This window comes from Balaenoptera acutorostrata, chromosome 17 (assembly GCF_949987535.1).
Source record: "Balaenoptera acutorostrata chromosome 17, mBalAcu1.1, whole genome shotgun sequence".
Taxonomy (NCBI): Eukaryota; Metazoa; Chordata; class Mammalia; order Artiodactyla; family Balaenopteridae; genus Balaenoptera; species Balaenoptera acutorostrata.
This window is the reverse complement of record NC_080080.1, coordinates 70,038,419-70,053,137: the sequence shown is the minus strand read 5'-3', so window position 1 is coordinate 70,053,137 and position 14,719 is coordinate 70,038,419. Positions and strand designations below refer to the sequence as shown.

Below are 14,719 nucleotides of genomic sequence, written 5' to 3'. Positions count from 1 at the left end.
TGCTGCTTTTTGGTATTCTTCTTCTCCTGCTTTCCCCCACTCCACACTAGATTCCAAGCTCAAAATCACAGGAACCAGGTCTCTTATTCCTTGTTTTATACGTAACACCTACCATGGATGTTCAGTAATGTTTTGGCTGGGAAAAAAGAGGAACAAAAGCATCACAGTTCACCTCTCCAGCGTCATCTTTCTTTAGTTACCCTGAAACTTTGCATAAGTGGTCAGCATTGCCTGAAGTGCTCTCCCCTTACTTTTCTGACTGGGAGCTCATATTAATATTTAAAAACACAGCTCAGCGATATCTGCCATGCAGTCTTTCTTGACTTCCTTCTCTCTCCAGTAATCTTCCTTCCACGGTGTCTCTAAATGTCTGTAGGTGCTTCTGTAACTGTTACATTGCATTGAAATAATGTATTTGTTTACTTGGAAGTTTTTTTTTCACTGTAAGCTTCAGAGTGCAGGGCACTCCGCTCTGAGCTGTATCCTCTACTCCTAGAAAGGTGTGTGACATTTAGTTAAGACAAAAACATTAGAATTCTGGAGTCCACAACCCCCGCCTGAGGTTTTTGACATTAACGTCCATTTGAAGATAATTTGTCTTTCAAACCCTCATACAAAGTATTTTTCCTCTCTTCTTACTTTGTCTACAGCAATTAGCTAACTTACAAGATCGAGAATGGTTAACGGAGCTTTTCCAACAAAGCAAGGTCAATATGCAGAAAATGCTCCCAGGAATTGATCAGAATAAGGACTGCATGTTGGAGATCTTGGAAGGAAAGGGACTGAGTTTCTTATTCCCACTCCTCAAATTGGAGAAGGAACTGTTAAAGCAAATAAAGTTGGATCCATCCCTTCAAATCATATATAAGTGGATTAAAGACAACATGTCGGGCTTCCCTGGTGGCGCAGTGGTTGAGAATCTGCCTGCTAATGCAGGAGACACGGGTTCGAGCCCTGGTCTGGGAAGATCCCACATGCCACGGAGCAACTGGGCCCGTGAGCCACAGCTGCTGAGCCTGCGCGTCTGGAGCCTGTGCCCCGCAACGGGAGGGGCCGCGATAGTGAAAGGCCCGCGCACCGCGATGAAGAGCGGTCCCCGCACCGCGATGAAGAGTGGCCCCCACTTGCCGCAACTAGAGAAAGCCCTCGCACGAACCGAAGACCCAGCACAGCCAAAAATAAATAAATAAATAAATAAATAAAGTAGCTATAAAATAAATAAATAAATAATAAAAAAGACAACATGTCTTCCAAACTTCATGTAGATAAAAGATCTGTGAACATCTTAATGCCTAGCATCTTACATTTCTAGTGAAGTAAACCCACCCAGTGATAAAACAGAGTCTTCCTCTGCTCCTTCCAAAGAACAGAGCAGGAAAAACAACTGCTTCTTTCCTTCAAGCCAGTAATGCAGAAATTCCTTCATGATCACGTTGAGCCACAAGTCACTGCCCTCTATGCTCTTCAGGTGCACTGCTACAATAGCAGCTTCCCGAAAGGCATGTTACTCCGCTTTTTTTTCACTTCTATGACATGGAAATTATTGAAGAAGAAGCTTTCTTGGCTTGGAAAGAAGATATAACCCGAGTTTACAGGGAAAGGCAAGGCTTTGTTCCAGGTGAATCAGTGGCTAACCTGGCTAGAAACTGCTGAAGAAGAATCAGAGGAAGAAGCTGACTAAAAGAACCAACCAAAGCCTTAAGTTGTGCAAAACATACTGTTGCTATGATGTAACTGCACTTGACCTAACCACTGCGAAAATTCATTCCACTGTAATGTTTTCACAATATTTAAAGCACGTCAGTTAGTATTTCCTTCTGCATAAGGTTTTTTTGTAGTGTAATGTCTTTTTTTTTATTCTCATCTTTCTTCATTCTATTCTTTATAATGCTGCTTCATTTAAGAATTCCCTGTAATCCTCAACATTTTACCCTTAAGTGATTCATCCAAAGGTTATAAAATCCTGGCACTGTTTTTTTTTGTTTGTTTTTTTAAAAAATTTATTTATTTTTGGCTGTGTTGGGTCTTCGTTTCTGTGCGAGAGCTTTCTCTAGTTGTGGCAAGCGGGGGCCACTCTTCATCGCGGTGCGCGGGCCTCTCACTATCGCGGCCCCTCCCGTCGCGGGGCACAGGCTCCAGACGCGCAGGCTCAGTAGTTGTGGCTCACGGGCCCAGTTGCTCCGTGGCATGTGGGATCTTCCCAGACCAGGGCCCGAACCCGTGTCTCCTGCATTAGCAGGCAGATTCTCAACCACTGCGCCACCAGGGAAGCCCGGGAAGCCCCCTGTAGTGTAATGTATTAATCATAGTCTACCATCAAATATTTTAGGAGTGAGTATCTTTAATGTTTAGATAGTATATTAGCAGCATGCAGTAATTACATCGTAATTTCTCAGGCAGAGGCAGTCTATTGCAAGGACCTTCTTTGCTGCCAGTTATCATAGGCTGTTTTAAGTTAGAAAACTGAAGAGCAACAATGAATACTGTAGAAATGCACGTTGCTCGGTAATACTTGAGTTGTTGCAATATTTGATTATCCATTTGGTTGTTACAGAAAAATTCTTAACTGTAATTGATGGTTGCTGCTGTAATAGTATATTGCCTATATTTCTACCTTTAGTGATGGGCTTTATGTGGTAGATTTTAATAACCTTGAGCCTGGGCAAGTGCACAAGTCTTTTTAAAAGAAACATGGTTTACTTGCACAAAACTGATCGGTTTTGAGAGATCGTAAATGCCCTTGAAGTGGTCTTTGTGGGTGTGAAACAGATGGTGAGAATTTGAATTGCTCCCTCTTATTATAGTATTGAAATTAAGTCTACTTAATTTATCAAGTCATGTTCGTGCCCTGATTTTATATACTTGTATCTATCAATAAACATTGTGATACTTGGAAAAAAAACCCCAAACCATTAGAATTATGGAGTCCACACCCCCGCCTGAGGTTTTTGACATTAACTTCCATTTGAAGATAATTTGTCTTTCAAACCCTTATACAAAGTAACTTAAGATAAAGGACTCTTAGTCCCACTGTCCTGGGACGCCAGAGATCTCTTTTCTAGCGGTAGTATATGGCCACTAAATATTGGGGTGAACTGAATATGTTGAAATTAGTAGTAAAAGCCTAGGACAAAATGTTGACCAGACTGCTGGGAGAGCAGTGATGCCCCGGAGAGGTATGCCAACAGTTTTTCTATCACTACCAAACCTACCCTTCCCCCGCCCCCCCCACCAAGCTCTGACCCAGGCCGGCTGGGGCTTGGAAGGTTTGGAGGGGACAGAATCAATTTAGCCTGGGGACGTGTCTCCCACGGTTTAACAGTCTCCAGGCGGAGCAGGGGAACCGGGTGTCTTGAGTACCCAGGCCAGGTGCAGGCGAGCCCTGCGAACTGCCGGGCGTCCTGCGGCCTCCGGGGCGGCAGGGGGCGCCCCCGGCCGCGTGGCCTTGCCCCGCGGCCGTAGTGGGGCGGGGCCGCGCTTGGCCGTTGGCGAAGGGCGGGCGGAGGGCTCGGCCTGAGAGGCGGAGCCTGGGCCAGGCAGCCTGTCACCTTGTTTCTGCGCTGGGCGACCGCCGCCACTTTTTCGGACCGCGAAGAGCCTCACTAGAGCGCTGTGCGTCTCCCCGACGCAAGCCCGGGAGCCCGCTTTCCTGAGTAAGAGTCCGTCGGCCGCAGGTGGGCAGCGGGCCTGGTGGGGTGTGGCCGGGGCTGGGTTCTCGGCCCTGGGGCGAGGGCAGGGCCTCGCAGTGGGCGGAGGTCTCGCGGCAGCTAGGCTGGCCGAGGTCCCGGGGTAACGGGGTAGGGGTAGGGGTTCCCCGCCAACTGAGGTCTCGCGGCCGCCGGGCTAGGGGCGGTGCCCGAGTTACGGGGTTGGAGTCTAGCAGCAGCAGGGCCGGGGACCCGGGACCGGGTCGGGGTCTCGCTGCAACCTGGCTGGGGGGCAGTGCCCGGTATCCGGGGACGGGGCTCACTGTGCGTGAGGGTCTCGCTGTTGCAAGGCCGGCCCGGGGCGGTGCCTTGGTTGTGCGGTCTGGACTCGGGTCTGGACCCCGGGGTCGCAGCTGCAGCCGCCGCCTCGGGTGCTGTTGAGACCCGGTTGCCTGACAACGCGCTGACGCTTCCTAAGGAGGCCGCCACCCACAGGGCCCAGAGACCAGTTGTGCCTCGGTTTTCGTGCCTTCCCTCCCCATCAGCCGCTCTCCGCTACTTGCCTAAGCCTTCCGAAGCACCTTTCCTTTTACTTGGTGCTAGTGGTTAACGCTGCTTCTCAGTGCTTTGCTTTGCAAGTAAAATTTAATTATCACAGCCCTGTGAGGTCGGTGCTGTTATTATCCTGTTTCCCTTCGGCTCCTTGAGCTTGAACCTCTTCTTTCTAATTGCCTTGATTTTAGCATTGTTACCTGGGATTGGAATCCCTTTTTTAGTAAATGTTAGCAATGGGATTCATCTTTTGAGAGAGGTTGGCTCTCAAGATTATAGGATTAAGAAGTTTAGCTTGGATTTTTGGGAAGACTAATTTCTTTTCTTCCTTCCTTCCTTCTTTCCTTCCTTCTTTTGTTGGGGGGAGACTAATTTCTAAAGTAAACCACTACCTAGTTTCCAAACACCTCGGGAAATGCTAGAGCCAAATAGTAACCAATATGAGTTTGTAAAAAGCCAATTATCCTCAGAGAGGTTCAACTTTATATGAAAGAATGGCTTTTCATGTTGACAAGCAAAAAGGAATCCCATGGTAACCAATAGGATGCTGCTTTCTTTTCTGCATATTTTTTCTTACTAGGAGTAAACTGACTTTCTGCTGGTTAAGTTTATGCTGAATGCTCCCTAGGGATGAAATTTTGGGTCTCCTGCAGTACAGATAACCTACTGGAAGGGAGGTAAATTGATAAGGTAAATTGAAAAGGGGTGCTTTCAGTATAGTGTTTCTCAAATGAAGTTTTTAGACATGTGATTTAACTATTACAAACTTCGAGCAGATTTCAGATTATCCTTTAACATAATTCTCACTTAAATTCTGATTACTTTCCAGAGTAGGAGACAGAAGTGTTTGAATAAATGTTTTGGCAATTTTGCATAACCAAAAGGTTATCTAATTTATGTTACTGTCCTTAGTCACCATTAATGATGTATTATTAACAGCTGCTAACAGACTTAGTTGTGCCTTTATATATTTGCGCTCTCTCTGTATCCTAACCCTCAACCTCCTTTCTCCCCCCAGTAACATGGTATTTACTTCTTAGCAACATTTAGAGGGTTTTGTCAAAATTTGGATGTGCCCTTGGAGGTTGCTCATGTGGATGTCATCTGCCAGGAGAAAAAGACTGAGCACCTTTCATTTGTGGAAAGATCTCCAGATGGGTGGGAAATGAGAAACATAGTCCTGGTTCAGCTCATCCCTCCCTCTCTTTCTTTTAAGGCTTTTTCACAGGCTTCCCCCTGCACCCCACAGCCATATGTAATCACACCCTGCTATTCTGTTCTCCTGTGTTAGGGTCTCTTTCCTGACAACCTCTTCTTTTATAGTGTTAAGGATTATTTTAAAAACTGCTAACCCTTTTTTCTCCAGCCTGGACTCTACTCTGAATTCCAGACTTATTCAAATTGTTTTCTTGATGCTGCTACTGGGTCCTATATGGGTGGGTATCAGTCCCTAACTCCCAGTCTGGCTAGACTGAGCCACTGTGACAGGGGACATAATCTTGTCGAAATTTGAGGGTAAGGATCATATTTTATACTTTTCATCCTCCTAACATCTTGAACAGTGTCCTCCTTTGGGATGGGAGTTATTTTCCATTCCTAATTCTATCGAGGGGTGGGAATTTGCACTTCCTGGAGAGGGCAAAGGATGGGGGGAACATTTCCCCTTCTCTTTGTGATTGGTGAGATTGGGAAAAGGAATTGGGCATACTCAGTTCTTTCTGGATCTTCTCTGTTTATTAGATTGACTCAGGCTTTGCAGAATGAGTATGTTCTGGTCTGCTTATATTTTTATCTATATAATAAGCACGAAGCGCCTAAGTTTAAGATTTAAAGATGTTGATTTGGATTATGATAAACAAGTATCAATTATTGGCGATTTGAATCCCAGTGTACTTTGGAGGCTTTTTAAAAAAAAGTGAGTACTGATGTATACAAAGACTTTAACTGAGTTAACCCAATAAAATGTACTTAGAATATTCCTTTCCCCTAATGAGAATTAATAAAACAGCTATGATTTATTGATTTCTGAGTGTCAAAGGAGCCATACATTTTGTATCATTTTTTCTTCATAGCAGCTCTAGAGTAGATACTTTCATTTTACAGATGAAGAAACTGAGGGATAGAGAGGTTAAGGAACACATTGAGGTCAATCACATAGAGTCATTAGTGATGAAATTGGTTTCAAATCCATGTCTTTCAGTTAAACTGATTTTCTGAAAACTATTTATCATCTACATACTATGTACACAGCTACTGGGGGGGGGGGAAACCTGGTAATAATATCTTGGAAAAAGTGTGAGTGATGTTATATTGTAGAGTGAAGAATAAAGAATCCCATTTAGGTTTCCTTAAGCTGATCTTTCTTATAACTTAATCTTTAAATTTAAACATTTTTACTCTATTTTGTACTTAGGCTGTATCCATTAATTCAATTTCTGTGATTCATTAAGTAATTCTTGAATAATTTTGTAGTTGAAATATGTTTTATATAAGTTGTCACATGTTTTTAGGAGTGAGAAGGAGAAAAATGGCCATGACAGCTAGAGGATGGCCTGTACTATCACCAAGGCCTTGGTGTTGCTAGGAACTGGCCTGACAATACTGCTTAGCTTGGTGTTCTTCTGTTGAAGATAAGCAATTGCACAGAAAACCAACATCAGACAAAGCTGCTCTGTGTCCATGATGGAGCAAGAGAAAAACAGTACCACTCCATAGTTATGTCCAAACATAGACGAAACATGAATGTTGTCCCAGCCACAAAATGCCAGACACCTCTCCCAATTGATTATGATTGCTGCTGCTTTACTAGTTACAGCTTTAGCCTCCCTGTGGGTGAGATTTACTAAGATGTCCAATCAAAGAATTATGCTCACTTCCTGACAGCATTTAATCCTGAGCAGGGCTCTGCTCCCTTAAACCCTTCCCCAAATCACCTAATACAAGCCCCAAACCTGTAAGTCTTTTCTAACACCTTTTTTTTTTAAATTTTATTTATTTATTTATTTATTTATTTATTTATTTATTTATTTATTTATGGCTGTGTTGGGTCTTCGTTTCTGTGCGAGGGCTAATTAAATGTGTACTTATATTAGAGATAATGTGTACTTATATCTGATAAATTTCATGTTTTAGCTATGGCGTGTTTTATGCTCACTACCACTGTTTAAAAATGTGTTTTATTGCTGTGATTACTGTTATGTGAAATCAATTCCAGAATTTATAATTGATGTTAAATTATTATAGTAAAGGGAAATTCAAATATCTATAAATTCAAAGTCTGGTTAAAACTAAGAAGAGGGGCTTCCCTGGTGGCGCAGTGGTTGAGAATCTGCCTGCTAATGCAGGAGACACGGGTTCGAGCCCTGGTCTGGGAAGATCCCACATGCCACGGAGCAACTGGGCCCGTGAGCCACAGCTGCTGAGCCTGCGCGTCTGGAGCCTGTGCCCCGCGACGGGAGGGGCCGCGATAGTGAAAGGCCCGCGCACCGCGATGAAGAGCGGTCCCCGCACCGCGATGAAGAGTGGCCCCCACTTGCCGCAACTAGAGAAAGCCCTCGCACGAACCGAAGACCCAGCACAGCCAAAAATAAATAAATAAATAAATAAATAAATAAATAAATAAATAAATAAATAAAAATTTAAAAAAAAAAAAAAAAAAAAAGAAGAGAAGTAACTTTAAGGGGAATTAAGTCCTAGCACAAAGCACTAGGACTTAATTTAAAAAAAAAAAAAAAACTAAGAAGAGAACATGTTAAACTAATAATTGTTAACAGATGTTAGATAGCTCAGAGTGAAAGAGGCCTGGTTAAACATTTTTGTTTTTTTAGATTTTTTTTAATACATTTATTTATTTATTTTTTAGCACCTTTCATTATTATTTATTTATTTATTTATTTTTTGGGCTGTGTTGGGTGTTCGTTTCTGTGTGAGGGCTTCCTCTAGCTGCGGCAAGCGGGGGGCCACTCTTCATCGCGGTGCGCGGGCCTCTCACTATCGTGGCCTCTCTCGTTGCGGAGCACAGGCTCCAGACGCGCAGGCTCAGTAATTGTGGCTCATGGGCCCAGTTGCTCCGCGGCATGTGGGATCCTCCCAGACCAGGGCTCGAACCCGTGTCCCCTGCATTAGCAAACTCTCAACCACTGCGCCACCAGGGAAGCCCTGTTTTTTTTTTTTTTTAGATTTAATGACATTTCGGTTTAAATTCTTCATGAAATCTTATAGCAAATTATATTATTCTGTATGTATTATCCCACCATTATCTTTTATTTCTTTCAGACATAAACTATTTAGGGAAATTAGGGGATTTTAAGAAGTGATTTTCTTTAACTTGAAAACTCTGTTTGCTGTTGAACTGTTTTGAATTTTTACTAGGAAAAATCTTTTGTGACAAATTGCACTTTAAAAATGGCTAAAGTATATTAACTTTTCTTGGTTTGTAATATATTTTGCTAAGGCCATATTTTTAAATCATTGTTCTTTTTGGAAGTAAATAATAGAATTAAGTTCACATTATGTACTACTTAACCAATATAAGTTTCAGCATATTTCTTTTAGGTAAAACTTGCTTTTCTGCATTTTTACAAATTATTATTGTCCTCCAAACATTAAATTCAGTGGATGCTTTTTTCTCTAGCTCTTGCATTTGATATTGTTTACTACTTTTTTTCTTGTATCTTTTTTTTTTCCTCTGCAAATTATGTTGACTGGGTTTTGCTTTATATCCTCTTTTAATTATTCCTTCTTTGTACTTTTTTTCCAGCTTCAATTCTTCTGTTACCCCCTCAAGTGAACATTCCCATCATTTAGTTCTGGGTCATCTTTTTTCACTGTATACCTTCATTTACCACAGCTTCAACTATTATTTTTAAAATTGTTGACTTTTAAATAAACATTTCTAATGTGGTTCTCTTGAATTTGAGTCTTGAATCTGCTGGACATTTCCATTAGCATGTCTGACTAGCTGTAACTTAACACAGCTAAAGCAAACCTTTCCACACCAGCCAGCTTCTTCTGACTTATTTTTGTCCAGGATTCTATTCACGTTTAGTTTCCAGGACTTAAAACTTTGGTCATCACTGGCTCCTTTCTTGCCACACATTGAATTAGTCACTAAGTTTTATGGGTTTTTTTTTTTTTTTTTGGTAAATTATTATTTATTTATTTATTTATTATTTTTGTGGGGGCTGTGTTGGGTCTTCGTTTCTGTGTGAGGGCTTCCTCTAGTTGCGGCAAGTGGGGGCCACTCTTCATCGCGGTGCACGGGCCTCTCACTATCGCGGCCTCTCCCGCTGCGGAGCACAGGCTCCAGACGCGCAGGCTCAGCAGCTGTGGCTCACAGGCCCAGTTGCTCCGCGGCATGTGGGATCCTCCCAGACAAGGGCTCGAACCCGTGTGCCCTGCATTGGCAGGCAGATTCTCAACCACTGCGCCACCAGGGAAGCCCCTATGGGTTTTTGAAAGATGTATTTAAAAAAAAATTAGTTTCAGTGAGGAAAGGATAGTCTTTTCAAAAAATGGTGCTGAAATAATTTCCATATGCAAACAAAATTGAACCTTGATGACCCTTGCCTTACACCGTTTGCAAAAATTAACTTGAAATGGATCATAGATATAAGATGTAAGAAATAATACATGTAAGAGAGAAACTTATAAAACTTCTAAAAGAAAACATAGAAGAAAATATTTGTGATCTCAGGTTAGGCAAAAACTTACATAGGATACAAAAAGCACAAACAATTGATGAAAAATTGATGAAAAATGGATAAATTGGACTTCATAAAATTTAAAAACTTTTGCTCTTAAGAAGACATCACCACACATGTTTATAGCAGCTTTATTTATAATTGTCAAAATCTGGAAGCAGCCAAGCTAGCCTTCAGTGGGGTAAAGGAATGGATAAATCATGGTACATCCAGACAGTGGAATACTATTCAGCACTAAAAAGAAATGAACTAGCAAGCCATGAAAAGACAATGAGAAACCTTAGTAGTACGTGTAAGTGAAATAAGCCAATCTGAATAGGCTACATACTGTATAGTTACAACCATATGACATTCTGGAAAAGGCAAAACTATGGCGACATTAAAAAGTCAGTGATTGCCAGAGATTAGAGGGGAGGGAGGAGTGAATAGGTGGAGCACAGAGTACTTTCAGGGCAGTGAAACAACTCTATATGATACAGTAAAGGTAGATACGTAGCATACATATGTCCAAACCCATAGAATGTTCAACACCAAGAGTGAACCCTGATTTAAACTGTGGACTTAAGATGATAATGATGTGACAATGTAGGTTCATCAGTTGTAACAAATGCACCATTCTGGTGGAGGATATTGATAATGAGGGAGACTATGCATGAGTCAGGGCAGAGGATATATGGGAAACCTGTACCTTATGCTCAGTTTTGTTGTAAACCTAAAACTGCTCTAAAAAATAAAGTATTAAAAAAAGAAGACATTATTAAGAAAATTTAAAAACAAACCACAGACTTGGAGAAAATATTTACAAAACATGTTTGATGAAGGACTTGTATCCAGTGTGCATAAAATTTATTTTTACATCTCAATAAGAAAACAATTTTAAAAATGGGCAGAAGATTTGAAGACATTGTGCCAATGGTTATATATATGGATATATGAATGACGACATGAAAAGATGCTCAACATCATAGTCATTAGAGAAATGCAAATTAAAACCACAATGAGATACTTCTATATACTTAATAGAATGGCTATCAAAAAGACTGAATATACCAAGCATTAGTGAGGATATATAGAAATTACAACCCTCATACGCTGCTGGTTGGAATGAGAGGAACAGTTTGGCAGTTCCTCACAGTGTTAAACAGAGTTACAGGTAACTCAGCAATTCCATCCTAGGTATCTATCAAAGAGAATTGAAAACACACAAAAGCCTCTAAACGTTCATAGCAGCATTGTTCTTTTCTTTTTTTAAAAAAATTAATTAATTAATTTATTTTTGGCTGTGTTGGGTCTTGGTTGTTGCGCGTGGGCTTTCTCTAGTTGCAGTGAGTGGGGGCTACTCTTTGTTGCGGTGCACGGGCTTCTCATTGAGGTGGCTTCTCTTGTTGTGGAGCATGGGCTTTAGGCACGCAGGCTTCACTAGTTGTGTCACGTGGGCTCAGTAGTTGTGGCTCGCAGGCTCTAGAGTGCAGGCTCAGTAGTTGTGGCGCACGAGCTTAGTTGCTCTGCGGCATGTGGGATCTTCCCACACCAGGGCTCAAACCTGTGTCCCCTGCATTGGCAGGCGGACTCTTAACCACTGCGCCACCAGGGAAGCCCCAATAGCAGCATTATTCTTAAGTAAGCCCCAAAATAGAAGCAACTCAAATGTCTAGCAATGTGTGAATAATAAACAAAATATGATATTTCCATATAATTGAATACTATTTAGCAATAAAAAACAACTACTTACTGATAGATGCAACTACAAGGGTGAATCTTGGAAACATTACATTAAGTGAAAGAAGCCAACACAAAAGACTACATCTTATATGATCCATTTATATTAAATTTCCAGATTAGGCAAAATTATAGAGACAGGAAACATCTTACAGTGCCTGAGCCAGGGGTGGGAGTGAAGATTGGCTACAAAGGGGCATGAGAGAACTTTTTTGGGTGATGGAAGTATGCTTGTGGTAATAATTGTACAACTGTATGAATTTACTAAAACTTATGGAACCTTTCACTAAAAATGGGTGAATTTTATGGCATATAAGTTATTCCTCGAAAAATTAACAACTTATGATTTTAAAAATCCAAGACTTACTGAAAAAAAATAAGAATTCATGAGTTCTTACTTATAATAAGCTGAAAATAAATATGCACAAAGGAAGGGCTCTTTAGAATAGAATGATTAGTGCCAACTTGTAAATGTATATGCAGGGAGTGGTGGAATTGGAAAGTTAGCATTTTGCAGGCATCTAGAATCAAAGATTAGATCAATTAAGAATCACCAATTGATGCTAAATCTTAGAAATTTTCATCAAGAGCAGGATATTTGCATGGCCTAAAAATATCTTTTTATAGACTGCTTATTAGTTACAAGGAAACAGTAATGCAGAAATCGGTCTTGACCACCATGCAATAAAAAATAACATCACTAGTAAAGAGCAGGTGGACATGTGTCTTTAATTGTTGACACCTTTAGGACACATCACCACCCATGTAATATTTCTTCTGACAATGTATATAACCTGAATTTACTCATGAAGAAACATCAGGCAGACTCCAAATAAGGACTGTTCTATTAAAAAGAGTGGGTGGTGGATGGGCGGTATCAAAAAATATTAGTGGCATAAAAGACAAAGTAAGGGTGTAGAAATGTTCCAAGTTAAAGAAGGCTAAAGAGACGTAACAATGAAATGCTGTACCAAACCTAGACTGGATCCTGAACTAGAGAGAGAGAAAAATATTCTATAGAGGACACTGTTAGGTCAGGTGACGACACTGGAACATGGACAGTAGATTAAAAAATCAATGTTACTGAAGTTGACAAATACATTGAGGTTATGTAAAAGAATAATTCTTTTTTTTTTTAATTTTTAAATTTTTAAAATTTATTTATTTTTGGCTGCATTGGGTCTTCGTTGCTGCTTGCGGGCTTTCTCTAGTTGCAGTGAGCGGGGGCTACTCTTCGTTGCAGTGTGCAGTCTTCCTCGTTGCTGTGGCTTCTCTTGTTGCGGAGCACGGGGCTCTAGGCACACGGGCTTCAGTAGTTGTGGCACGTGGGCTCAGTAGTTGTGGCTCGTGGGCTCTAGAGGGCAGGCTCAGTAGTTGTGGTGCACGGGCTTAGTTGCTCCGCGGCACGTGGGATCTTCCCGGACCAGGGCTCGAACCCGTGTCCCCTTCATTGGCAGGCGAATTCTTAACCACTGCGCCACCAGGGAAGCCGGAGAATAATTCTTCATACACACTGAAACGTTTACGGGTAAAGGACTAGGATATATGTAATTCACCCTCTGAATGACCTTAGAAAAAATTGAGTAAAGAGAACAAACTTGTGTGCGCAAAGGTAAACCAAGTGTTGCAAAATCTTAGCAATAGGGAATGGATAAGGAGTATGCAGGTGTTCTTTATACTATTCATATTGTAACTTTTTTGTAAGTTCAAAATTACCTCCAAATAGTAAAAGAAACTTTAAAAGAAAGTGCTTTGACTTCAGGGATTTTTTGGTGTGTATATGTGTGGATGGTGGTGGTGGTTTGTTTTCTTTTTTATTTCTTTACTGATATTTTAAAGTAGGTTGTAGGTTTTGGGGGTGTTGGGATTGAAAGCAGGTAGGCAAATTTCATTCAAGCTTGTTTGAAGTTCTCAATTTGATAACTGAGATTGAATACTAAATGTAGACTAAGCCTGCATGTTAATAATTAGCCTAAAGATACCCTGATATAGCTATGCTCACTGAAGGGTTTTAAAAAATTTATTAAAAAAAATTTTTTTTTAGTATCTACAAAATGGCTGATAATTTGGATGAATTTATTGAAGAGCGAAAAGCCAAATTGGCCAGAGACAAAGCAGAATTGGAAAGTGATCCACCTTACATGGAAATGAAGGTAATTCAATTTTTTAATGAATCAGTATCTTAAACATTTTTGAAATCTTCAAAACTAAATTTATTAGAATAGTTTTTTTGTGTGTATTTTTCAGAATATACATTTGTTAAAATGTTTCTGAAAGTGAAAAAGCTTTCCTACTTTTTTAAAAAAATTAATTAATTAATTAATTAATTAATTTATGGCTGTGTTGGGTCTTAGTTTCTGTGCGAGGGCTTTCTCCAGTTGTGGCAAGCGGGGGCCACTCTTCATCGCGGTGCGCGGGCCTCTCACTATCATGGCCTCTCTTGTTGTGGAGCACAGGCTTCAGACGTGCAGGCTCAGTAATTGTGGCTCACGGGCCTAGTTGCTCCGTGGCATGTGGGATCTTCCCAGACCAGGGCTCGAACCCGTGTCCCCTGCATTGGCAGGCAGATTCTCAACCACTGCGCCACCAGGGAAACCCAAAGCTTTCCTACTTTTGATATTTATTGAGACTGTGCTGGGCTCTGAGAATATAGCACTAATCTAGATAGATGTGGCACTTTCTCTCGTGGGCTCAGTGTATGTAAAAAGATATAGAATGTAGATTAATCTATGCCATATGGTCCATCCTAATTAGAGTAACCGTATATATTGGCTTGCGCAAGACAGTCCTGCTTTGCTTGTTGTCCCAGTGTGTCGTCTGGTTTAAGCATTTGTCCTGGACAAAGTTATCCTGATTGAAATGATAAAATATATGGACACCCTAATTATATAGGAATTTTACTTATATAGCTAATATTTATTATGGGCTAACTATGGATGAGGCATAGTCTTTAGAGGTTAAATTGATACTTTGCATGAATCTATGAGATAAGTAGTTATTATTGTCATTTTCCAAATGAGTAAACTGAGGCATGGTGACGTTAAGTAATGAGACTTAGGTGACAGAGTTAGTAGAACTAGACTTTGATCCCTGGCAGCC

General features: G+C 41.0%; 1 protein-coding gene across 8 annotated transcripts in view; it reads left to right on the top strand.

Annotated features, from left to right (window-relative positions):
- CSPP1 (centrosome and spindle pole associated protein 1) overlaps positions 1 to 14,719 on the top strand; it is a 226,232-nt gene that overhangs the window by 104,670 nt on the left and 106,843 nt on the right. For 6 of the 8 annotated variants that reach the window (XM_057531763.1, XM_057531766.1, XM_057531764.1 and 3 more), the window contains exon 2: positions 13,665 to 13,773. In XM_057531763.1, the coding sequence (XP_057387746.1) occupies positions 13,675 to 13,773 (99 nt within the window). In that variant the 5' untranslated portion in view covers positions 13,665 to 13,674. Of the gene's footprint in view, positions 1 to 3,522; positions 3,675 to 13,664; positions 13,774 to 14,719 lie in introns of those variants that run through there. The other 2 variants (XM_057531761.1, XM_057531762.1) reach the window with 2 other exon arrangements.